The sequence below is a fragment of the Balaenoptera borealis genome, assembly GCF_965194805.1.
Source record: "Balaenoptera borealis genome assembly, chromosome: 19".
NCBI classification, from domain to species: domain Eukaryota; kingdom Metazoa; phylum Chordata; class Mammalia; order Artiodactyla; family Balaenopteridae; genus Balaenoptera; species Balaenoptera borealis.
In genome coordinates this window covers 56,682,299-56,708,180 of record NC_138878.1, presented here as the reverse complement: position 1 = coordinate 56,708,180, position 25,882 = coordinate 56,682,299, and the positions used below count along the sequence as shown (strand labels likewise).

General features: G+C 49.4%; 1 protein-coding gene and 1 pseudogene across 6 annotated transcripts in view; both read right to left on the bottom strand.

Moving 5' to 3' along the window:
* SPTBN4 (spectrin beta, non-erythrocytic 4) overlaps positions 1-24,629 on the bottom strand; it is a 73,459-nt gene extending 48,830 nt beyond the window's left edge. For 4 of the 5 annotated variants that reach the window (XR_014237727.1, XM_082368541.1, XM_082368540.1 and 1 more), the window contains exons 1-13: positions 24,532-24,611; positions 22,075-22,261; positions 11,293-11,444; positions 10,016-10,189; positions 8,780-8,871; positions 7,407-7,487; positions 6,127-6,242; positions 3,631-3,743; positions 3,347-3,534; positions 3,155-3,272; positions 2,724-2,882; positions 1,675-1,977; positions 131-281 (exon numbers count right to left, since the gene is read on the bottom strand). Coding sequence is in view for 4 of the 5 variants with exons in the window: in XM_082368541.1 (XP_082224667.1) it covers positions 131-281; positions 1,675-1,977; positions 2,724-2,882; positions 3,155-3,272; positions 3,347-3,534; positions 3,631-3,743; positions 6,127-6,242; positions 7,407-7,487; positions 8,780-8,871; positions 10,016-10,189; positions 11,293-11,444; positions 22,075-22,246 (1,819 nt within the window). In the remaining variant the exon portion in view is untranslated. Of the gene's footprint in view, positions 1-130; positions 282-1,674; positions 1,978-2,723; positions 2,883-3,154; positions 3,273-3,346; positions 3,535-3,630; positions 3,744-6,126; positions 6,243-7,406; positions 7,488-8,779; positions 8,872-10,015; positions 10,190-11,292; positions 11,445-22,074; positions 22,262-24,531 lie in introns of all 5 variants that reach the window. The other variant, XM_082368539.1, reaches the window with a different exon arrangement.
* LOC309617674 (ATP synthase membrane subunit K, mitochondrial pseudogene) lies at positions 11,639-16,649 on the bottom strand (annotated as a pseudogene). Its single transcript has 2 exons — positions 16,638-16,649; positions 11,639-13,734 (listed from the first exon to the last, which is right to left on the bottom strand). The product of its transcript is annotated as an ATP synthase membrane subunit K, mitochondrial pseudogene (transcript).
* Positions 24,630-25,882: the final 1,253 nt, after the last annotated feature.

Genomic DNA, 25,882 nt, shown 5'->3' with positions numbered 1-25,882 from the left:
ATCCTAGTTGGTGCTTGGATGCCTCCAAAGATGGGGAGCTCACTCCCTCATTCTGTCTCTCAGGAGACATTCTGCTTCTATTAGCACCAGCCCTGAAAGTCTCCACCCCAATCCCCAAGCTCAGACTCACCCTGAAGCTGGGAGAAACGCAGGGCAGCAGCATTGAGCGCCTCCACGCGCTCACTCTGGGCCGAGATGTCCCCCTCCAGCAGTCCATGCTTCTGCAACAGGTCCTCTGCCTCCACCAGGTGCTGCCCACACTCCCGGGACAGCAGCTGAGCCTACAAGTAGGGGCAGCCCTGAGTATATTTTTGGCATTGGCCCTTAGGCCACTCCCCCCCCCATCGCCCATGCCAGCCCTCTGCTTCTCTACTCCATCACTGGAACTCTGATCTGTCTCAGTCTCCGTGTGTCTGTCATCATCTCTCTCCATCTCTGTCTCTCTGGATGTTCCATCTCTCATCGTCTCCACAATTCTGGGCTCTGTCTATGTCATCGTGTCTCCCTCTCTATGCCTTCATCTCCCCCTTCTTCTGTCTCTCTTTGCCTTCCCCCCTTTCTCATTTACACTTCTGTCTCCATCTTGACCTCTATCTCTTTCTTTCCATGTCTCTCTCTCTTCTTAAAAAAAATATTGGGACTTCCCTGGTGGTCCAGTGATAAAGAATCCACCTTCCAATGCAGGGGACGCAGGTTTGATCCCTGGTCAGGGAACTAAGATCCTACATGCCGCGGGGCAACTAAGCCCGCACCACAACTACTGAGCTCACACATCTCAACTAGAGAGCCTGCGTGCCACAAAACTACAGAGCCCACACACCACAACTACAGAGCCCATGCGCCCTGAAGCCTGTGCGCCACAACTAGAGAAGAGAAAACCCTCATGCCACAACTAGAGAGAAGCCCGAGCGCCGCAACGAAAGATCCGGCATGCCTCAACTAAGACCCGACGCAGCCAAAAATAATTAATTAATCTTTAAAAAAATATTTATTTATTTATTTGGCTGTGCTGGGTCTTAGGTGTGGCATGCGGGATCTTCCGTTGCAGCATGTGGGATCTAGTTCCCTGACCAGGGATCGAACCTGGGCCCCCTGCATTGGGAGCATGGAGTCTTACCTACTGGACCGCCAGGGAAGTCCCTCCATGTCTCTCTTCGTGTCTGTATCTCTCTCTCTCTCTCTTTGCTTCCATCCTTCTTATCTCCATCTTGCTCTGTATCTGTCTATCTATCTCCAGTAGGTCTCTCTCTTTCTCACATGGATTCCATCTTCCTATGTTGTCTTTCTCTGTAGCCATTTAGATTTCTGCTGCTACCTTTGGGTCTGCTTCTCCAGCCCTCTCTCTTTCTTTCTCTGATTTCTCTTTCAAACTGTCGCGATCTTCCTCTGACTTAATCTCTCTGTCTCTGTCTGTCCCTGACTCACTCTGTCTCCATATTACTGTGTATTTTTATCTATTTCTCCAGATATTTTTCTCTCTTTCTCACACTTTCTTTTTCTGCCTCTCTGTCTCTCTCTGTATCTTTCACTCTTTCTTTCTGCCCCCCTTTCTCTTTACCTCTTTCTGTCTCTCTCCCCTTCCCTCTCCATCTCTGACAGCTCTTTCCGTGTGTATACCCTCTCCTCCCCTCCTGGCAGGCCACGCCCATCACTGGCCCCCGATCTGGCCCCTACCTGCATCTCCTCCATCCAGTCCACCATGTACACCATCTCCTGGAAGACTTTCTGCAGGGCCAGGTTCTGCTCAAGCCGTGTCCGCCGGGCACCTACCAGCCCAGTCAGCAGGGCCCACTGCCGCAGGACACTGTCACGCTGGGCTGCCACTCGGCGGGCATCATAGTAGCCTTCAATCGCCAATGCCTGGGCCAGCTCTGCCACGCCCTGCACCCGCTCCTCATAGGCTGCAATGTCTGCCTCAATCGCTTCATGCTTCTTCATGGCTGCCTCCACTGCTGGCAGCTCATACCCAAAGTTGTCCTGGGGCAGGGCAGGCCACAGACACTCATCCACGTTGCCTCAGCAGTCAACCTGTTACCTTGAGCCTGTGTGACCCTGGAAACTCCCCCACCGGCTCCTGTTACTCTGGAGACCAGTCCCATCCTTCTCTGTTACCCTGGAGACCAGCCCCACCACCTCAAGTTACCCTGGAGACCAGCTCCACCCTTCCCTGTTACCCTGGAGACAAGCCCCACCATCCCCAGTTACCCTGGAGACCAGCTCCACCATCCGCAGTTACCCTGGAGACCAGCTCCACCATCCACAGTTACCCTGGAGACCAGCTCCACCCTTCCCTGTTACATCTCTAACCCTAAACTTGTTACCCAGGAAATAGGCCCCATCCTTCCATTTCCTTAGAGACTAGGGACCAGGCCTACCATATCCTGTTACTTAGGAGACCAATTCTATCCTCCTGAGTTACCCTGGACACCAGATAACAACCTCCTTTGTCACTTAAGAGATAATTAAATACTCTCCCTATTCTGTCCTCTCTAGTTACCCTGGAGACCAGTCTCACCCTCCTATTACCCTGGAGAGCAGGCCCACACCCCTCCCCCGCCAAACACTTAGGAAACCAATTCTCCCCTCCCACCTTCATTTGTCACCTAGGAGACTAATCCAACACTTCTCTGTTGCTTAGGAGATCAAGTCTCTCTCTCTGGTCCCAGGGCCATCAGCGCCACCCTCCCTCCCTTTCCCCCGGAGCCAAGCCCTACGCACTGTACCTGGGAGACCAGGCGCTGGTTCTCATTCAGCCAGCTCTCCCGCATAGCCACCTTGTGGTCAAACCTCTGGGCTAGTAGTTCCAGCTTCTCCTGCCGGATCAGCTCAGCCCGTAGGGCGGCCTCCCGCTCATGTTCTGCCTTCTCCAGCTGTCCCCATGCCTAAGGAGGCAGGAGGAGGCAGTCAGATTCCAACAACTGCCCACAGTTTAATGGTCCTGGCTTCTCTATTTGAGGTCACTCCTAGCACTTATGGCACCTTTGTGCAGATTGGAAGAAAATGTTGCTTCCTCGGGACCCTTTACTGATGGAAAACCCATCAGAATGAATATCCAGTCCATGATGTCTGCAATGTGAATGGCTCCCTTGAGCAGTGCACAACCTACACAACTTCACAGAGCAACCCTTCCTCTCCCCTACATCCTCAGCCTCACCTTGTCAATATCCCAGATGCCACAGCCCTCCCGGGGCACGTAGAGGCGACGGTTGCTGGCACGCAATTTGCTCTGGATGCTGAAGAGCAGCACCTCCAGGTTCCCCTTCTCCTGAAACCTGAAGGGGCCTGAGCTCAGGAGCCCTGCCTCCACACCTCCACCTGCTACCCTCCCTCCTGAGCTGGGCCTCACTTGACGGGCTTCTCCAGTGTGCAATAGGCTGTGAAAGCCTGAAGCTGCTGCTGCACCCCACTCAATGAGTTGGCAAACTTCTGGTTGCTGATGAGGCCCACGGTGCGGTGGATCCAGGCCAGCAGCTCGGCTGCCAGATCCTCGTAGCGCTCAATGATCTTCCCCACTTCCAACACCTGGTCCAGGACCTGACCCGGCAAAGGAAGGTGGGGTCAGCCTCATCCCAGATATGCCCCCATATGGTTCCCAGGCTCCCACCCTCCCCATTCCTTGGCTCCTCTTACCTTCCCAATTCGCTTCCCCTCCACAGCCAGAGCCTTCATCTTAGAGAAGTAATGGTAGAAAGAGACCACATAGGTGATGATGGACTTCTCATCCGGAGCCTCCATGTTGACATCTGATGATTAAAGGAGAGTGAGGGAGCATGATGATGAGCGCTCTGACAGAGAGACTGAAGGTATTAAGTGGTGGGAGGGAGAACTCACTCTTACTTGCTGTGTGACCTTGGGCAAGATAACTAACCTCTCTGTTCCTCAGTTTTTGAATCTGCCCAGTGGGCATCTACTTCATGGGATTAAATAGTGCCTGACACGTATAAACCACCATAGAGAAATTATCTATAATGATTTCTTTTTTTTTTTTTTTTTTTTTGGCTGCTTTGGGTCTTCATTGCTGTGCACAGGCTTTTCTCTATTTGCAGTCAGCAGGTTTTTTTCTCATTAAGGTGGCTTCTCTTGTTGCGGAGCATGGGCTCTAGGTGCGTGGGCTTCAGTAGTTGCAGCTCATGGGCTCAGTAGTTGTGGTGCACGGGCTTAGTTGCTCCACAGCATGTGGGATCTTCCCAGACCAGGGCTCAAACCCATGTCCCCTGCACTGGCAAGCGGATTCTTTTTTTTTTTTTTTTAATTAATTAACTAATTTATTTATTTGTGGCTGTGTTGGGTCTTCGTTTCTGTGCGAGGGCTTTCTCTAGTTGGGGCAAGTGGGGGCCACTCTTCATCGCGGTGCGCGGGCCTCTCACTACCGCAGCCTCTGTTGTTGCGGAGAACAGGCTCCAGACGCGCAGGCTCAGTAATTGTGGTTCACGGGCCTAGTTGCTCCGCCGCATGTGGGATCTTCCCAGACCAGGGCTCGAACCCATGTCCCCTGCATTGGCAGGCAGATTCTCAACCACTGCGCCACCAGGGAAGCCCTGGCAAGTGGATTCTTAACCACCGTGCCACCAGGGACGTCCCTCTATAATGATTTCTGGAACACACTATTCTACCTTCTACCTCAGGGCCTTTGCACATGCTGTTCTGTCTGAAACACTGTTCCTTTTCTTCATGCCAAACTCCCACTCATCCTTCAGGGCTCCACTCGACTTAAGTTTACTCAAATAAGCCTTCTGTTCATCCTGTCTAGAGATGGTCTCCTCCTATTATTCTTCCCCATAACATGTTATCATTTCCTCCTAGAACGAATCACAATTTATAATTACATATTCCCTTATGTGATTATGTTCTTACCTAGAGTTTGAGCTCCATGAGGACAAGGACTATGCTTGTCTTTTGCCACTGTTCCTTCCATGCCCAACACACAGTAGGAGCTCAATAAATACATACACTAAGTGTATGAATGGTATGTGAAGTTTGAGGTCAAGGACACAGGCTTTGGAGGCAGCCTGAGCTTGAATCCCAGCTCAACCACTTACTCATTGAATAGCCTTATAAAATAGACCTAACTTCTTTGAGCTCAGTTTCCCCATTGTTACAGTAAGGATAGTCACAATGCCAGCCACCTAGAAACACTATCAGTATTAGAGAGAATAACCTGGCACAGAGGAGAAACTCAGTAAATCCTGATTATCATTTTAATTTACTCATTGAATGCACAGCATTATACTTTGCCCTTATTCTTCCTCATCTCATGAAACTGACATCCAATAAACACCTACTATGTGTCAGGCACTGTAAGAGGCAAGGTAGAGGAATGATTCAGACCATGAATTCTGGAATCAGGAAGTCCTGTTTACTGGGTTTTCAGTGTGACGCTGGGCTACTGACTTCACATCTCTGAGCCTTTGTTTCCATCACTTTATAACAGGATTGATGACCTCTATCCAACCAGGTCAGTGTGAGGATGAAAGGGAACAGTGCTGATACAATTCCCAGCCATGTGCTTGGCACATGGTAGATGCTCAGAAAAAGGGAGCAACCCTTATTCCAGATATGGGGGATTGGTGGGGTATGATTATGGCCATTATTCCAGAGATGGGGGGTTGGTATTGGGTGAGATCATGGACTGGAAATGAGGTTGAAGTCAGGAGTGGGGTTGGGAATAAACTGAAAATGGGAAAGGGGTTGGGGATGAGGACAGAGTTGTGGATGGGGACAGACAAAGGGATGGGCTGGGGACGGGGAGGGGGGTGGGCATGGGAATAGGACAGTGCTGCAGGTTGGGTTGGGGATGGTGTTGGCTTCAGGGATGGGGCCGGGGTTAGGAAGAGAGGGGAGTTGGGTTTGGTGGGGAGGTGATTAAGGATGGGGTTGGGGAAGGGGGGTTAAGCTGAACATAGGAATGGAGATGGGGTTGGGTTTGAGGTAGAGATAGAGAAAGTGGAAGATGTGGGGATGGGAAGGAGGTGGGATTGGAGATGAGGAAGGGGAGGGAGATGGGAGGGAGCTGGAATTTGAAATGGCCTTGGGGTTTAGGATGATATTGCAGCCAGATGGGGTTGAGTTTGGGGGGGTTGGGAGTCCCCCAAGAGGAAATGTGGGCTGGGGCCATGCAGGGCTCACCCTCAGGGTCCAGCAGACGTGCCAGCCCCAGGTGCTGCTCAGCCGCGCGGAAAGCTCTCTGCAGGTTGTAGTTGGCGTTGGACTTGGTGAGTTTGCTGAAGTCCACGAGATCGGGCCTGGGCAGGGGCACAGAGAGGGCAGGCAGCAGGCAGGCTCCAAAGCCAGTGGGCAAATGGATGAAAAGACATCCTTGTCTGAGTCCCACCCAGGGCGAGGGCAGGAGGAGCACGACCCGGCCAGTGGGAAAGCTGTGTGTGCTGGTGCGTGTCTGTACAGCACTTAGCTGTGGGTGTGAGCGCTGCGTGAGGGCACATGTACATCTGACTTCATGACGCACACGTGTCTACGTGGGTGCGTCTCTGTATAGTATTATGTAGTGCTTGGAAGTAGAGGTCTGGAGCCAGCGCTGCTGACCCAAGCCCTAGCTTGGCCATTTCCTGGCTGTCTCTCTGGCTGAGCTACTGCATCGCTTTGTGCCTCAGTTTCCTCGTTTGTAAAATGGGTAGAATAATAGCATCTGCCTCATAGGGTCACTGAATATTAATGACTTATTGGAAAGCACTTAGACCAATGCTGGTACACCCAGTAAATGGTCCCCTTGTTAGCAGGACCCTGGTTACAGCTTGCAGGTTTCTGGGTATGTAGGTGGGGCTGGGTCTCCCCATATGTGCATGAGTGTGTACATATGGGTTCTGGCTTCCCTCACACTAGAGCAAGTCCCTCCCAGTGTCTAGGCCTCAGTTTCCCCAATCTGTCACATGGTCAATCATGATGTGGGTGTAATTTGTCTGGGTACCCTTCCTCAGCCAGCTCAGCGCCGGGCCCTGAAGTATGAATAGGTGGGTTCACAGGGAGCCAGATGGAGGCCTGGGAGCTCACCATGAGGAAGGACTTTCTGATGGGAGGAGATGCTGTGCACACGCCAGAGTGGACCATCCCGGGGGAGTGAGCTGCCCACCCTGTGGGCATGCAAGCAGCAGGCAGAGGTAGAAGCCATATATGTGCATGAGTCTGTTCCTGTGTGCACACATCTGTGCAAGGGCACACGTGTTTCCATGTGTGCAGAGGGTATGTGGCCCGGACAGGGGTCTGTGTGTGCATCTGTAAGTGTGTGTGTTAGAGCATGTGTGTGAACGGAAATGTGTATGTGTGCAGAGAGGTGAAGGGGGTGGGTCCTGTGTCTGTGTGTGTCATCTATATACATCCGGGTACAGGTGTGTACTTGAGGGATGGGGGCGGGGGTAGGGTGCAGGGCAGGGCTGCCCCAGGCCAAGTGGTACCTGTGCCGGTGAATGAGGGCATTGAAGGCCAAGCCGTCCCGCCAGCTGGTGGTAAAATTCTGGATGTTTACCTCAGGGTAACTGGCAGCGTGGAAGGGAGAGACAGAGGCAGAGATGGAGAGAGTCAGGAGGAAAGAGGCAGGAAGGGAGAGACAGACAAACAGAGATGGATTGATGGATGGTTGGATAGATAGATAGATAGACAGATAGATAGGAGATAGATAGATGATAAAAGATAGATGATAGGTAGGTAGATAGAAGGGTAGATAGATATAGATGATATATAAGTAGATAAGGAAGAAAGAAAGAAAGGAAAAAAGAAAGAAAGAAAGAGAGAGAAAGAGAAAGAAAGGAAGGAAGGAAGGAAGGAAGGAAGGAAGGAAGGAAGGAAGGAAGGAAGGAAAGGAAGGAAGGAAGGAGGAAGGAAGGAAGGAAGGAAGGGAGGGGAAAGAAAGAAAGACAGAAAGAAGGAAGGAAGGAAAGAAAGAAACAAAGAGCCAGGAAGATGGAAAAAGAAAGAGAGAGGGAGGGAGAGGGAAGGGGACAGGAGAGGAGCAAGAAAGAGAGAGAGGCCGAGGGAATAAGGGAGAGAAGGAAAGAAGGAGAAAAGAGGAACGGACAGAGAGAGAGAGCAAGATACAGACAGAGATGGGGAAAGAAAGGAGTGGGGAGAGAGATATAGGAGGGGAGAGAGGAGGGAGGGAGAGATTGGAACAAGGAAAAGCAGACATAGAGGTAAACACAGACACACGGAAGAACAGATAGCATTGCAAGACAGAGAGCCCCAGGAGGATAAGAGTCAGAGAAAGCCCAGTCTGCATCCATACCTGCCCCTCCCACCTTCCTCCCAGGGCTGCTCTCCAGAGGGCACTTCAGTTTCAGGTCAGGCCTCTCCCAGCAGGGGGACCAGGGACATGCCCGGTGGTGTCTGTGAGCCCCTCTTCCCAACCCCACTGAAGGTACCAGGACCCTGAGCTGCCTGAGCCCTGGTGTGTGCCCCCCTAGGCTAAGGGGTGGCTGCTTTCAGGGGTGGGGGGGCGGGGGAAAGCTTGGGAATAGGGTCGGGGGTCCACCCAGGTGCACATGAGGCCTTTTGAGGTGCAGGACGAGATGGGGGGAGAGAAGGGAGCAGGATGGGGACAGCCCACCACCTTCCGGCATTGTTCCCTGAGGAGTCCGAGTTCTAAATTTGAACCTGGCCTTCCGGATTGTTATACAGTTTTATTCATCAAGGTCGGAAGAGTTTGCTACCAGTTTGTTAATTTCAGATGTAACTTTTGATGCTGAGGATTTGGGCTGCCCCTTGCGCTCCTGTCCCAGAGGGAAGCCCAGAGGTTAGGCTTACCTGGCCTCCTGGGGGTTGGGGAGCTTACCCAGCTGTCTTCATCTGACACCACAAGAGCAGCGCGTCCTTGGCCGAACGAGTCTCTCTGTTGTCCTCAGTCTCAATTCTGATGACTTGAATCTGTGAGGATACAAAACATGGCTGTTGGGGTCTGGAGGGCTTGAGCCTGGGAGTGGCAGAGGAGATGGGAGAGGCAGCTTCAGGCTGAGGGTGGGAGCACCTTCTCTCCCCTTCCCCTACCCTTATGGCATGTCCACTCCTCCCTCCTCCCAGAGTCTTTCCTACCTGGCCCCCTCTTCACCTCCCTATGGTCACTGGGTGGTCCAGCTCCAGTCTCTTCCTTGGGCTCCCAGCTCCCAATTTTGGCCATGACCCCCAACCCAGAGGGATCCTTCTAAATCTGATTATGCCCCTCCTCTTGATAAAACTCTCTAATTTCTCCCCATCTCAGACAGAGTAAGATCAAGTTGCTAATCACAGATCACCAAGGCCCTGCCGACCCTTCTGAGCTCAACTCCTCCCTGTCTCCCCCCTGCCTCCTAGTCTCTAGCCATACTGGTCTTTCTGTACCTGCAACATGCCAAGCTCATTCCCACCCCAGGGCCTTTGCATCTGCTGTGCCCCCTGCCTGGAATGCTTTCTCCTTTCATCTTCATTCAGCCATCAGCTTCTCAGAGATCCCTTCTCTGGTCACCAAGGCTAAAATCGCAACACCATCAACTGGATATTTTAGATCGTTTTTACTGCTTTATCATAATCTATTCTTTTCTCATAGCTCTTTTTACTTCTCTGCCTAGAATTGATCCTTTTCCCATACATGTCTTGTTTGCACATTGACGTGTTTATTTATTATCTGTCTAAACCCCCCGCCCATGTCTTGCTCCATAAAACAGAAAATTTGTCTATTTTGTTTCTGAACTGGAGCAAGGTTGCCTGGATTCCAGTTCCAACTCCACTACCTAGCTGTGTGATCTTGAGCATATTACTTCACGTCCCTCGGCTTCAGTTACCTCACTGGTAAAATGGAATAATGAATAGTACCTAATTTATGGAGTTGCTGTGCATATTAAATGCCAAGTGCTTAGAAGAGAGTAAAAACTATGTAAACGAGGATCATAATGATGGTGGTGATAACGATTTTTAAAAACAGGGTTCCTGGAACATATTAGGAATATTTTTGGAATGATTGATTGAGTGGGTGAGGGACACCCTCCTAAGGCCCCACCCCGGGGGGTGGGCTAGGCTGGGGTCACTTGGAGATCACCTGGAAGCGGAGGATGATGGTCCAGACCAGCCCGAGGGTCAGTCGGTGGTTCCCGTCCACGATGTCATGTGAGCCCACGTTCTCCAGGTGCACACGCTGCTCCTTCAGGAACTGCAGTGCCTTGTCTACATTTTCCAGTGAGTGGATCCTCATGCGACCACGCGTGGGCCTTGGCTAGGGCGGCAGGGGCATTAGGAAATACGGCACCTGGTCAAGAGCACTGTGCCCTCGACCCCACTCCTTCCAAAGAAGGCCACCCCCATAACTACGCTCCCCAACCCCATGTCCAAGTCCAGGCCACGCCCCTTCGGTCTTATCAAAGACCCAGGACCTAATCCTTCTAAAGAAGGCCTGCCCTGTTCATAGACAGAACCTTTCAAGTCACGTCCTTTCAGGGCTTTTTCAAGTTCCTGGCCTAGCCCCTTGAACTTAAGCTCCACCTCCAAACTGATAGCCACACCTTTTATTATGAAGCTCCGCCCTCTGCCTGTAGCCATACTCCCTCCCCTTCCGTTGGATCTCTGCCCCAGGCCACCAATGTTTCGCCACTAGTTCCACCCCTCTCTTCCTCCTTTTCAGGTCCCTGTCTAGAGCCACGCCCATTCCTATCAAGCCCCGCCCCACCCCAGGACTCTTCGCTTTTTTTATAGCTCTATTCCTTCCAAGGATGTTTGTTCCTATTCTATAGCCATGCCCCTCACGACTTCCTGAGCTTCAGGCTCTGGTTCTTTAATCAATCTCTAGCTCCATCAGAACCCCACCCTTTGCGATGAAGTCCTGTCCAAGCCCAGAAATACAACTGCAACGCATACAACAAGCCACACCCATACAAGAGTTCCGTCTCGTCCCCCAGACTCCCGCGACCTAGGCCTCACCCTTCCCATGACAACCACACCCTCAACCAAAGACCCCCTACAACAGAGTTCTACCCCTGTTTTATAGCCATGCCTCCTACTGCCGCATACCCAGGCCAGTCCCTTCTAATAAAGCTCCTCCCTTTTCCAATAGCCCCTCCCCTTCCAGCGGAGCCCCACTCAAGCCCAGAGTCCCGAAGGGCGGCCCTCTCTGACGGAATCCCGTCTCTGTTCCAAGCCACACCCCCAGGCTGCTCACAACCAAGCTCCATCCCTGGGCCATAGCCCCGCCCACCCAAGTGAGGTGCCTTTTACCCACCCAGCCTTTCTAGGTCGCTCCATCCACGCGTTAGCCAGGCCTGCAGTCGTCCAGCCCGAGACGCTAGGGCCGCCCCCTTTACCCAGCCCTTCAGGCCCCCTCACCAGCTGCTCCCCGGACAGCACTTCCAGGAGCCGCGTGAGCACGAAGCCATCCCTGAGGTCCGCATAGAGGTCCCCGATGTGGCAGCCAACGCGAGCGAGGTGCGAGTTCACCCACTTGGTGAAGGTTTTCTTCTGCACGGTCTCCCGCTCATCTGAAGGACAGGCCCTGATGAGCCCTCGTCTCCTCCAGGAACTCCCCCTTCCAGCTTCACCCCAGCCCTCCACCGCCCAGCCAAATCCTGCTCAGGCCCAGCTCCCTGCAACTATCAGGTCTTTGGGCAGGCGGCTCCTCATACCTGGGACGCCCTCCCCCCCCCCCAATGCCCACCTGGAGACCGCTTCTCTGTTCTTTAAAATTTTCCTGAGATGTCACTTCCACAGGAAAGCTACCCTGTTTCTTACCCTAGTCAGCGCTGTTCATTCGTTCAGGAAATATCTGAGCACCCACTATGTGCCCCACACTGTCTAGGCTCTGAATACGAGGCAGAGCTCAGTTTAGTGGGGACACATAATACGCTAGGGAGCCACAGAGGGTTAAGGAGGGAGAAGGACAGGATGAGAGTTGGGTCTCAGGAATATCTCTGGCTTCTGTGGGAAGGGTGCATCAGAGAGAGCAAGAAAAGCAGCCCAGAGCCCAGGAAGGAAGAGGCTGGACCAGGGCAGAAGCTGAGGGGATGGGAGAAGGGGGCATACTGGAGAGTTACTTAGAGATGAAAAAGTAAGAGTCAGCCACTGACAGGCTGCGGGGAATGAAGAGGAAGGAATATGCTAGACTGAATGTTCCTTGAGAGCAGGAACCACATCTCCCCCTCTGTAGTAGCTGGACTACCAGTTTCCCACATCCCTGGGGCAAGAAGTAGGCAGAGATTACTTAAGCGGGGTGGGGAGGGGGAATGTGTACAACTTCCACCTTGCTTGCTTACAAAGAAATTGTTTGGGACCTCTCTTCCTCTTCCCGTTTGTTTTTGTTTTTTTGGTGGCGTTCAGGATCTTAGTTCCCCAACCAGGGATGGAACCCGTGCCCCTGCAGTGGAAGCTCAGAGTCCTAACCAATGGACTGCCAGGCAGGGAATTCTCGCCCCATTTTCTTTTTTCTTTGATAACAGTTTTAGGGACTTCCCTGGTGGTGCAGTGGTTAAGAATCCGCCTGCCAATGCAGGAGACACGGGTTCGCTCCCTGGTCCGGGAAGATCCCACATGCCGCGGAGCTACTAAGCCCGTGCGCCACAACTACTGAGCCCGCGTGCCTAGAGCCCGTGCTCTGCAACAAGAGAAGCCACCACAATGAGAAGCCTGTGCACCACAACGAAGAGTAGCCCCCGCTCATTGTAACTAAAAAAAGCCCATGTGCAGCAACGAAGCTCCAAAGCAGCCAAAAATAATTAATTAAAAAAAAATAACAGTTTTATTATGAGCTACATTCCCATACTATAAAATTCACCCTTTTAAGGTGTAAATTCAGTGGTTTTTAGTATATTCACAGAGTTGTGCAGCCATCACCTCTATCTAGTAACATTTTTATCACCCCAAAAAGAAACCCTGTACCCATTAGAAGTCACTCCCCATTCTCCCGTCTCCTAACCCTAGGCAACCATTCATCTATTTTCTGTATCTAAGGATTTACCTATTCTGGATACTTCACATAAATGGAATCATGCAGGCCTTTTGTGTCTGGTTTCTTTCACTCAGCATAATGTTTTCAAGGTCCGTCCACGTTGTGGCATGTATCAGTACTTTATTCCTTTTACAGTCAAGTAATATTCCATTGTATGGATATACTACATTTTACTTATCTATCCATCAGCTGATGGACATTTGGGTTGTTTCCACTTTTTGGTGATTATGAACAATACTGCTATGAACAATCAGGTACAAGTTTTTGTGTAGACACGTGTTTTCAGTTATCTTGAGTATCAACCTGGGAGCGGAATGGCTGGGTCATCTGGTAACTCTATGCTTAACCTTTTGAGGAGATGCCAGACTGTTTTCCAAAGCAGCTGAACCATTTTACGTTCCCACCAGCAATGTACAAGGGTTCCAATTTCCCCACATCCTCGCCACCACTTGTTATTTTCCTTTTTTATTTTATTTTTTAAAATTACGGTCAACCCAGTGGGTGTGAAGTAGTTTCTCAATGTGATTTTTTTCCCCCAGGTTCATAATTTATTGTACAAATTGAGTATCACATGATAAGCTGACATTAGTTTCTCCAGGCGTGAGAACTTATGAGATGAGGTACAGTTTAGAATCCATTTATGTGGCTTTCACAGCTGGAGTTTTTTTGGACCTTAACTTGAAGTATAAGACTATCCAAGCAATGCCTCTATACGTGGCCAGTACACAATTCATTCTCCCTGTGAGAGTATAAGAGTTGAAATATTTTTTGATACCAGTGAAATGGAATTGGGTGTCAGTTTCTGGACCTGCCACGATTTCAGCCTTCTAAAAGGCACAAACCGCCAGCCTGTCTCAAGGTGGTTTCGATTTGCACTTCCTTAACGATGAATGATTTTGAGTATCTTTCACATGCTTATTGGCCATTTGTATTGCTTCCTTGGTGAAATGATCTATGCAAATCATTTGCCCACTTTTTATTTTATTTTTATTTTATTTTATTTATTTATTTAATTTATTTATTTTTGGCTGTGTTGGGTCTTCGTTGCTGCGCACGGGCTTTCTCTAGTTGCGGCGAGCGGGGGCTACTCTTCGTTGGGGTGCGGGGGCTTCTCACTGCAGTGGCTTCTCTTGTTGCGGAGCACGGGCTCTAGGCACGTGGGCTCAGTAGTTGTGGCTTGTGGGCTCTAGAGCACAGGCTCAGTAGTTGTGGCGCACAGGCTTAGTTGCTCCACGGCACGTGGGATCTTCCCGGACCAGGGCTCGAACCCGTGCCCCCTGCATTGGCAGGCGGATTCTTAACCACTGCGCCACCAGGGAAGCCCTGCCTGGCCTTCCTCACTCTTTCCCTGACTCCCACAGCTTGAACACCAAGGTCCACAGACCACGGGATGGAAGAAGGAACTGGGAACCCATACTAACTGCTTGGAGCAGAGCCTCCTTGCCAATGAGGCTGCTCATGTAGGGACTATCCAGGGGAGAGAAGTAAGCTTCTATCTCCTTTAACCCACTGTATTGTTGGGTCTCTTGTTACAGCAGCTTAGCCTGTACAGACACTGTTTGCATTTCATCACTAAATAATTTAGCAGTCGCACTTTTAAGTTTCCCTTGAGTGCAGAAATCATGATTTATATTGCCAGTTTATTTCCATTTTTACCCACTTGAAATCTCCCAATAACTTTTATTTCCTACCATTAACCATTTGTAACATTATCAACTACTGCATTTGACTCTGGCAGTAGAAAATACACATTGCTAAAAAACACACACTGACTGACCTGTATTTTTTTGTGCTTCAAGTTGGATCTTGAGTGTTTGCCTCTAATTTGAAAGTGAATATGCAGAAACGAACAGTAAATCCAAATGGCAATCTTGTTTGCCTAAGTGTGGGTTTTGTGCTGTTTGGATAGGATGGGGGACCTGTGTGAACACATCGATCACACACGAGGAAGTGATGACAGAAAAGATGCTGAACTGGGTATTTGGTGATTCTGCCTTCCAAAGGCGATGCCCATAGCAGATTGTGGTCCATGCTGAGGGCCAAGGGGAACTTGAGTGCATCCCCAGCGTGGTGCAGAATGAGGGCAACTGGATTCAGCCCTGCTTTTACTGATGACCAGCTATGTGACTTCAAAAGCACATCCCTCCTCTTTGGGCCTCCATTTTCCCATTTCCAAAATGAGGGTTTAGGACTAGATCAGGATTTCTTCAGTGGGTCTGGGGGACCCTGGGTGTTTGGGAACTCATGCTTGGAAGACAAGGACCCAGGAGAATATTTTTAATTTTGTAACTTCATTTCAATGATCCTCAGAGAAAATTAATAGAAACATGTCCTGGACTCTCTGGAAGGTGACTTTACAGAGGACTATGCTGTGAGACTTGGGGGTCTGTGATTACAATCTCATTAGCATGAAGCTGGGGTCCAGAACTGAAATGCCCACCAGGGCCAGGCAGGCTCCACATGAGAGAACGAGGCCCTCCTAAAAGGGGGCAGCGGCCACGTGGCCCTGGCGTCTGGAGTCTCACAGGAATGAAGGCCCAGTGTTGCCATATCACGTGATAGCCCATGAGGTGCCAAAAATCTGGAGATAAAAATCTCCCTGTTTTTAAATGTTGGCAACTGATTTACGTTTTTATAAAACACAGTGGGGCTGAAAACCAAATGTGTCCCAGAGTGCCACTTCTGACCTAAGTCGACATTGAATGTTTACTGTGTTGGTGAGTGTGTGTGGCTACCTCACTGGGTGTCTTCCGCCTGCCCCTCAGGTGCCTTCTCCCCTCTTCTGCACCTACTCTGAGCCCAGGGAGGCTGGCTGGCGTGAACTATATGAATGTGCTCCCTGGCCCCTAAAGGCCTCAGACTTTTGGTTGGGTTTCGCTAGCAGGAGATGAGAGGAGAGAGAAAGGGCTGAGGGACTTGTTCCCTCCCTGCCTGACCAGCTTCCCCAGGACCTGGTGCCTCTCCCTACATCCCCCACTCCTCCTGGGGATGCCTCTCTCCCTTCTCACCACTCCCTGCCCTGCCTCAGTCCCTGGGGGTGGGGAGGAATCTCCACACCTCTCTAAATAGTCCCTTCATTAAACTCTCCTCAATTTTACCCCTTTGAGGGGGCCATCTGCTTCCTCCTGGCCCTCTAGCTGGCACACATACCTCTGGGTTGTCAAGACTCCAAGGCAAATAACAATCGTCCTACCTCTGCCATTGTGCTCATATTATTTTGCCATTTACATATTCTTCCCCACTGTGGTAGTCACCAATCACAACTGAAATGCATTTTCTTAGAATTACACTTTAATTTTTCATATCTTTAATACATTGAGGTTTTCATAGAGCAGGAACTAACTACTCCCTTATCTACTACTGGTTGCAGAGAAAGGATAGAGAGAGACAATATGTAAATGATATGTTGGCTATTAGTCTGGGAGAAGTTAGGAAACCGGAGACACTAAGTATCGGTGGAAATGTGAGGACATCATAACCCTCATGCCTGCTGGTGGGGCAGCCATTCGGAAGGCAATCTGAGTCAAATTAGATTAGTGCAGAGCGGCCATGAGCCAGCAATTCTTTCCCTATGTATATGTCCTGTAAGCTTTTCCACGCTGGTTTATAAAGAGCGTGTATGACGATGTTCAGTGTACTGCTATTGGGGGGGAGGAGGCAGGGACAGGCTGGGGGTTGGGGAGAGCCTGGTTGTCCATTATTGGGACAGTGGAATATGGCGAGTGCACACCTTCAGCTCCATGCAGCGGTTAGAAGCCAGAGCAGAGGTGCACAGAGCCACATGGATGAGTCTTGAGGCTATAAGGCATAGCGCTGAATGAGAACATAATGCAAAAAATGCAATCGAGACTATGATAAAACATGCATCGATTAGCAATACCTGCATGTACAAACCCACACGTATAGGGCTCCCAGATTTATGACAAAGTGAAATTGCAGTTCAGTAGGAAAAGGAAAGTCTTTTCCATAAATGGAGCTGAGTCAACTGGACATCCATGTGGGGGAAAAAGAGAACCTTGACCCACACTGTACACAATAATAAATATACTACATACCATTTGGCTTATAAATCTAAATGTGAAAGGAATACAATAAGGCTTTCAGAAGAAAACATCAAAGAATATCTCCATGACCTTGGAGTAGGCAAAGATTTCTTACACAAGACACAGAATTTTAGCCGTACAGGAAATAATGATTAAATAATTATCAAATTAGACTACCTTTAAATTAAGAAATACTGTTCATCAAAAGGCAACGTTAAGAGAATGAAAAGGCAAGCCACACAGTGGGAGAAAATATTCACAACACATATATCAGACAAAGGACTTGTAGCCAGAATATATAAGAACACCTGCAAAACAATTAGAAAAAGGCAGGAAAATTAATAGGAAAATGGGCAAAAGACTTGAATGGGCACTTCACAGGAGGATATCCAAATAGTCAGTAAATATATGAAGAGGAGCTCCACTTCATTAGTTGTTTTTAGTCATCAGGAAAATGCAAATTAAAACCACAATAGAATGCACACCCATTAGAATGGCTAAAATTACAAAGACTGACCACACCAAGGGTTGGATGTACAGCAACTGAATCATTCATACACTGCTGGTGGGAATGTAAAATGATACAAACTGGAAGTTTCTACTAAAGTTAGATATACACATACCTTATGACCCAACAATTTCACTCCTGGGTGGGTATAAGCCTCAAAAATGAGTGCTTATGTCTCTCAAAACATATATATTTAGAGCAGCCATAATCTGTAATAGTTTGTGATACTACAAATCACTAGTTTGTAATAGTCTAGTTTGTGACATCCCCAAATTAGAAGCAAACCAAATGCTCATCAACAGGTGAACGGATAAACCATGGCATTTTCACACTGGAATACTATACAGCAATGAAAAGGAACAACCTACACGTACAGGTAGACGTGGGTGAATCTCATGAGCAGCGTGTTGAGTGAATGAACCCAAACACAGAAGGGTACCCACTGCATGGTTCCATTTATACAAAGTTCAAATGCTAGCAAAATGAATGTACACTATACAAAGTTCAAATGCTAGCAAAATGAATGTACACTGTTAGAAGCTAGGACAGTGTTTACTCCCGGGATGATACAAAGGCAGCCTGAGAGGGGCTTCTCTGGGGCTGTCAGATTCTGTTTCCTGATCTGGTTACAAGGGGGTGCTCATTGTAGAAATGCTGGACACACAATATATCTGCCTTTCTGTGTCATGTAATACTTTTTAGAGTTAAAAAAACATGGATACATGCACACTAATTAGCAACGCATGTGTTGCGAAGAAAAAGATTTGCGTTAAAACAATCAGAATGATTGCCTATAGGAGAGAAGGCACTGGTGTGAGATATGGGACTAAAAGAGAATAAAGGAGTAGATCAAGAGGAAAGGGGCTTCCAACATTGTGAAGCAACTATAGTCCAATTAAAAAAAAAAAAAAGAGGAAAGGGGCCTCCACACAAACTGTGGAGCATGGGACTTCCCTGGTGGTCCAGCCGTTAAGACTCCGTGCTCCCAATGCAAGGGGCTGGGTTCAATTCCTGGTCAGGAACTAGATCCCGCGTGACACAACTAAAAAGATCCTGCAGGCTACAACTAAGACGCAGTGCAGCCAAATACATAAATAAATATTTAACAGAAAAAAAAAAACTGTGGAGCATGATTATGGGAACTCTCTGTAATGAATGGGACCCAGACAATTTTTAAAAATATCTTCATGCAGGGACTTCCTGGCGGTCCAGTGGTTAAGACTCCACGATTCCACTGCAGGGGGCATGGGTTCGATCCCTAGTGGGGGAATTAAGATCCCGCATGCCGCACAGTGCGGCCAAAAAAAAAAAAAAACCACCTTCATGCAAAAACGTATTACGGAGGACTCTGCTCAAGGGTTCGGCCTTAGTGTGAATAGAGAAAAACCATGAGAGAAGTGGGCAAAGGGATGCAAAAGAAAATGCACCCTAGCTGTCTACGTCATGTTAGCATCTTGACCAGCAGGATAGCAGCACCTCGAAGTCACTGTTAAGCTGAAGTTACTGGTTTTGTGGTTTGGGTCTGGAATCCAACATAATGTGTTTTAGTTGTAGAGAACCATAGGCATAAGAGATGTAAACAGAGTTGTGTGTTTTTGTGCATTTAAGAAAACCATATTTCAATGATAACACTTATATGTGGAATCTAAAATACAACAGAAATGAATTTATCTATGAAACAGAAACCGACTCGCAGATATAGAGAACAGACTTGTGGTTGCCAAGGGGGAGGGGGGTGGGGGAGGGAAGGACTGGGAGTTTGGGATTAGCAGATGCAAACTATTTTATCTAGAATGGATAAACAACAAGGTCCTACTGCCTAGCACATGGAACTACAATATATTCAATATCCCGTAACAAACCATAAGGGAACAGAAAACCATAGTTCTAATAATTTAAGTAGACACAGGGAGTATATGAGAATTTTTTTTTTTTCTTAGAGGGGTCCCTACATTTCTCTGGACTCGATGCTGTCTGAGGTGTCCAGGGCTGGTGCTCTCTGAATCAGTGGTTCTAAGAGTTGAGGAGTCCTTGATCCTTACGTTACCACATCCCACCTCTGCTTAAAATCTCACCATAGCTCCAGGTGCCCTCACACTCTTTGGAATGGCCTACAAGGCCCCTCAAGATCTGGCGGCCACTGGCTCCTTGCCTGCCATCATTTACTCACCACTTCACTCCAGCCACTCTCAACTTCTAGAGGTCTTGACTATGCTGTTCCCTCTCTCTGGAATATTCTTCCACTCTCTTCCCCAGGCTTCACTCCTGTTTGTCCATTAGGGCTCAGCTCAGCCATCTCTTCCTCCAGAAAGCCCTCTGATTCTCTAGACTGGATCAGGCCCCTCATCTGGTCTCCTACAGCCCTGAACTTGCACGTCTGGCCTCTGCCTGTGCCTCCCCCATCTCGGCCCTGATCCCAGTGGGTCATCATTTTGGGCTGGATCTAACTTTCCCACAGGACTGGGAGCCCTGGAGGAGCAGGACCAGGGTTGCCTCAGTCACCACTATGTCTCTCCTATTGTCCAGGACAGGCCAGGCGCAGAGCAGTCACTGACTAAATATTTTGTGGATGAAATAATAAATTCTAGAATTCTAAGTGGATACGTTCCCAAGTTTTTTAATCTATGAGTCTAAAAATACAATTTTGGGACTTCCCTGGTGGTCCAGTGGTTAAGACTCCACACTTCCAAGGCGGGGGTGGCGCAGGTTTGATCCCTGGTTGGGGAACTAAGATCCCACATGCCGTGCATCACGGCCAAGAAAAGAATAAACAATAAAAATTTTTTTAAAAATACAATTTTGGGCTTCCCTGGTGGTGCAGTGGTTAAGAATCCGCCTGCCAGTGCAGGGGACACAGGTTTGAGCCCTGGTCCGGGAAGATCCCACATGTCGCAGAGCAACTAAGCCCATGAGCCACAACAACTGAGCCTGCGCTCTAGAGCCTGCGTGCTGCAACTACTGAGCCTGAGTGCTGCAACTACTGAAGCCCACGTGCCTAGAGCACGTGCTCCGCAACAAGAGAAGACCCCACAATGAGAAGCCCGCGCACCGCAACGAAGAGTAGCCCCTGCTTGCCGCAACTAGAGAAAGCCCACACACAGCAACGAAGACCCAGTGCAGCCAAAAATAAATAAATAAATAAATTTATAGAAAAAAAAATTTAGAGTTTCCACGAGTATATGTTTATATTCTTCTAGGTGTCTAAACCAGAGGAAGCTAGCCATCCATGGGTTGAATCTGGTTCAGACTTTGTGCACTTACAGTTTCTTGTTTTTTGGTTTTTGGTTTTTTTGATTGGGAAATTGCAGATAAACATCAGAGCTAGCAGCTCTGGGCCTGCATTTCCCCATTGTTAGAGCAGGTGACTAGGGCGACCACAGCCCCCAGGCCACTCACTCGTGTATGTCACCTGCTTTCCCAGAGGCCCTTGAGTTTAACAACCTGCTCGACATCTTATAAGTTTCCAAGAATCTTAATATTGAAGATCCCATGATTGTCAAATGCTGAGTTACTAAAATTCTGAGATTCTAAGCGAACTCATTCTGACTTTCGGATTTTAAGATTTCATGACTCTTGACAATATATATTTTATGTGTATAACACCCCATGTTTCTGAGATATTAACATTCCAAGGGTCATCGTGCTAAGGGTCTAATGTTTTAAAGGCTTATGATTATGGAGTTACATGTCTCTGAAGGGTCTTCGTTCATAAAACTTTAATATTGATGATTAAACACTTCTGAGGTTCTAAAGCCCCATGAATACAAAGTCCTAAAGTTCAAGGGCCTACAGTTCCAAAGGTCTAAGGTCCTAAGATTCTATAACTAGACAGTTCTCTGGTCTTTGCTTATATTGTCCTAAAACAACCAAGTATGGTGACCAACCATTGAAATTGTCCCAAGACTGAGGGTTTCAGTGCGAAAAACATGAACGTGTGGTTATTCTCTCTTAAAGTGCTCAGGGTCCACGTTTCTAATCTGAGATCCTATAGGTTTAGGATTATAAAGCCCTAAGGATCTATGTGCATTAGAGTTTAAGTTTCTGATGTTCTAAGAGCCTAGGAGCCAACGATTAAAATGTCTTAAGATCTGTGATTATAAAGTTCTGTTTACACGAGTCTCCACTTCTAAAGGTCTTGGGTTCAAAGAATCTCTGGGTATGACATTCCAAGGTCCTAAGATGCGAGGTTTCAGCATTTCGGGATTCTAAGGAAGTCCGCTTAGAAAGTCCCACGTTTCTGGGATTGTACTGATACGTTTCTAAGTTTCTATGGCTGCACTGCTCTATACAGCAGCCACAGCCACGTGTGGCTATTGAAATTTAAATTAATTAAAACTAAATCAAATTAAAAATTCAATCCCTCAAATAGCACTGGCCACATTTCAAGTGCTCACAGCCACAAGTATCAGTGGTTAGTATATTGGACATCACAGATACAGAACATTTTCCCATCATCATTGAAAGTTCTATTGGACAGTGCTGGTCTAAAGATTCAAGGTCCAAATGTCTGTAACTCTCTTCCCAACCTCCAGGCCATCAGGGTACAAAGACACCACCCCAGCAGCTTCCTCCCTTCCTTCCCTCCCACCCTCGCACCCCAGCCCTCCTCCAGGTACCTGCCAAGGCCTTGATCCGCGAGCACTCAAAGAGTGAGGCAGCCGCGGTGGAGGCGGCTGGTTGCTCTCGCTCCCAGCCCCGATCTGGGTTCTCCCAGCGAGCTGCAGGGTTGTTATTGTTAGGGGCTGGCGGCCCCTCCATGTTATCCACTTCCCCTGGTACCTGCGCCATCGGGGAAGCTGAGGCCTGGGGATGAGGAGAGGAAGGTTAGGGCTAGAAACAGGGCCTGAGTTCAGAGGTCCCACTTCTAACAGCACCTGGCTGTGAGTCCTGTTCCCTTTCACCTTCAATTTCTCTGTCTTTAGAAGGGACATGATAATAATGACAATAATATTCACCCTGACCACATCATAGGGCTGTGGTCAAGCACCAAGTTTAGTGCAGGGTAGGGGCTCGGCAAACTGTCACTGTTGGGATTTCCCTGGCCATCCAGTGGTTAAGACTCAGCGCTTCCACTGCAAGGGTCACAGGTTCGATCCCTGGTTGAGGACCTAAGATCCCACATGACACAGAGATCCCGCATGCCGTGCGGCAAAAAAAAAAAATCGTCACTGTTATTATTGTTAGAAAGATAGCATTGTTATCAATAGAACTCTATAAGGCAGTAATAACAATAATTCACATTTATTGAGCAGTTGCACTGTGCTCAGTACTTTATATGCATTATCTTATTTAATTCCCACAAATTTAATTCTGTAAAGAAAGGTACTATTAAGCCTATTTTACAGAGGAGGAAGCTGAGGCACAGAGGGGTTAATTCACTTGCCCAAGGTCACTCAGCTAGTGAGTAACCAGGATTCAAATGTAGTCACTGTGATCAAATAACTGCATTTATGGCCTCAGTTCTTCATCCTTATAGCCACACCCTTTGCCATATAACTCTTCAGTGTTCTCCCACTCTGGGGATGGGAGGAATGGAAGAGGAGGGTGGGGGGACATGCCTTACCCCTTGACTCTGGGTTTGGCCACATGACTTGCTTTAACCAACAGTATTAGGTAGAAGTGCTGGTGAGTTCTGAGCCCAGGACTCAGGAGACATTGCATGTTTTTGCTTGTGTTTGACTGTGGCCATGAGAAAAACACTACTAGGCTAGTCCAGGTCCAAGGCCCTCATCACAGCGAAGGTCAGCTAGAGCAACCAACAGTCAACATCCCCCTACCCATCCTAACTGGTGAATAAGCTCATATAAGCCCAGCCTAAGTCGCTGACCTCAGACTGACTTGAGGCTAAAAAAATGCTTAGTGTTTTAAGACACTGAGTTTGGGGTGGTTTCTTATGCAGCATTATTGTGGCAACAGCTAACTGACATACTGTCTGACTCCAGAGCTATGTTCTAGAACACTGCCAGATTGTAAATATGAAATTTAAGGGTGTGGGAGACATTAGATACATCTCCTCCACCCTCTGGAACCCCAGGCCTGATTCTAAGACTAAGAAAGGAGGGAGTTGGGAGGAGATCAGTGTCCCCATTCTTAAAATATTCCGACAGTTGCCAACTCACCAGATTTTAGGAAGGCAGGGTCTAGGTCTTGGTCAGTGTAGTGGAGACTGTCCCTTTCAACAGACACTCAAAAATCCATTATTATTTTTCCCTTCTTCCACGGAAAGCTGTAAGTGGGCACCTGTGTGACCTTGGCTGAGTCACTTACCCTCTCTGGGGCTCAGTTTGTTCATCTGTAAAGTGGTAATGATAATGGTACCCATTTCCTAGGGGTGTTTGAAGATGACAGGATTAATAATGCAGGGAACATGGTATCTAGTACACAGCAAGCCCTCAATACATGGGCCTTGCTATTATTATTCATCCTCCAGTCACATATCTTAGCAAATAAAAGTGCCTGTGCTGGAGTCTGACAGAAATGAGTTCAAGTCCTGCTTTATTCTTGCTGTATCTTTAAACCCGATTACCTTTGACTTGGCTTCTCTGTGCCTCAGTTTCCCTCCCTGTGAAACGGTGAGCACAAGTGTTTCCTCAATGGAGGATACTTGGAGATGGAGAGGCACTTAGCACTTCGTGAATCTCTCAGGCAGTCTGGCGGTGGAACAGCCCTGGCCATTACGTGATTCAACGGGAGAAGGAAGGGAGAAGGTGGTGGCGGAGGTGGAAGGGGGTGTCCTGCAGACTCCAGGAAAGGTTGGCCGGGCGAGGCTGGGGATGGCACCTGAGATAGGATGCTTTAACCCTTCCAAGGCCGCGCCTCTGTCTCCCTGCAGTCTAGTCACCGTTCCCAAGGAGAGGGGCCTGGGAAGGACAAGGCTTGGATGAAAGACCCACGCATGGCGCGGAGGCTGGACTGGGTTGAGGGATGGGAGCTGATTCTGCCCTCGACGCTCCGCCTCCCCCAGCCGGGGGGACCCTCGGGGCTCAGGCCATGCCCAAGGCGCGCGGGGGAGGGATGCTAGGGCAGGTGGGAAGATGCTGGAGGGAGGGGCTATCCATCCCCAAGCCGCTCACCTGGGCCCGCGGCCGCCGGTGCCGCTGTCCCCGCTGCTGACCGTGCCCGACCGCCCTCCCTGTCGGCGTCCACGGCCCGGTCTGGCAGTCTCTGCTCGGCCCCACCGGCCCAGCCGCTCGGCCAGATCCGCATGCGCCGCGGCCGCCGGCGCGCCTCCTCCCGCTCGCGCGGCCGCCGCGCTCGGCGCGCCCCCGGGACCCCCTCCCGCCCGCGGTCCCCCGCCAAGCCCGGCCGCCTGCAGCGCCGGCCCACGCGCGGTCACACACCCGGCCACGGTGTGTGATACACAGCTGCAGGGGCCCGAGATAGCGTCACACACAGTCCACACTCTCACGGGGTCACACAGTCCCACACTGCCACACACAAACACGGGGTCACCTACAGCGTCACAGACATTATCCACATCCACACACTCGCACTGCCACTCCCTCACATGGGGTCACACAGGGTCAAATATTCAAACCGTCTCACGCAGTCATAAGCTCACACGACGTCCCGCCCTGGAACAGGGCCCGACAGCGTCACACACTGTAAAACACTCAAATACTGTCACCACCATTCACGCGGTGTCATACACAAGCACACATATGCCACACACTGTTGCACACCTCCATGAGGTCACAAAGAGTGTCATATACTCACACATCACACACAGCTTCACTATCACACAGCATCACACACTTTTACACACTCAAACTTGTTACACCCCTTACACACTCACATGGGGGTCATACATCCTGCACTGTCACCCACTTACACATCACACAGTCACAGGTCACAAATAGCACCACAACAACAGTCAACACCCACAGTCACACTCAAATGATGGCACGTTGTCACACAACTTACATGACACACGCAGTGTCACACACTGTCTAACAGAGTCACACACTCCCATATAACACAACTCACACATGTCCCACACTCACACCATATCCCCCAGCGGCATGGATGCATACAGCATCACAGACTGACACACTGTCACCCAGTGTCACCACAAGGTCTCAGTCTCATCAATGTCCTCCACACGTGGTGTCTCATACTGTAATACGGTGTTTTACGCAGAGAATGGCACATGGTATCACCCACAATCATGCTCTCCCTTGGCGTTATTCACAGTCACACAGGGCCACACGGGCACATAGACACGCAGTTACACAGTGTCACACCCACACACCCACACTGTCCTCCCTCACTTTTTCCCCTTGTAGCCTAGAGGAGGCCTTGGGGCGTAGTGTGAGTCCCAGATCAGCCTAAGGAGACAGTTGTGGGTGTGGCCCGCGCTCGCCCCGCCCCGCCCTGGGAGTTTAGAGCTCGGAGGCGGGGCACTGGGTTCACCGCCGTAGACCG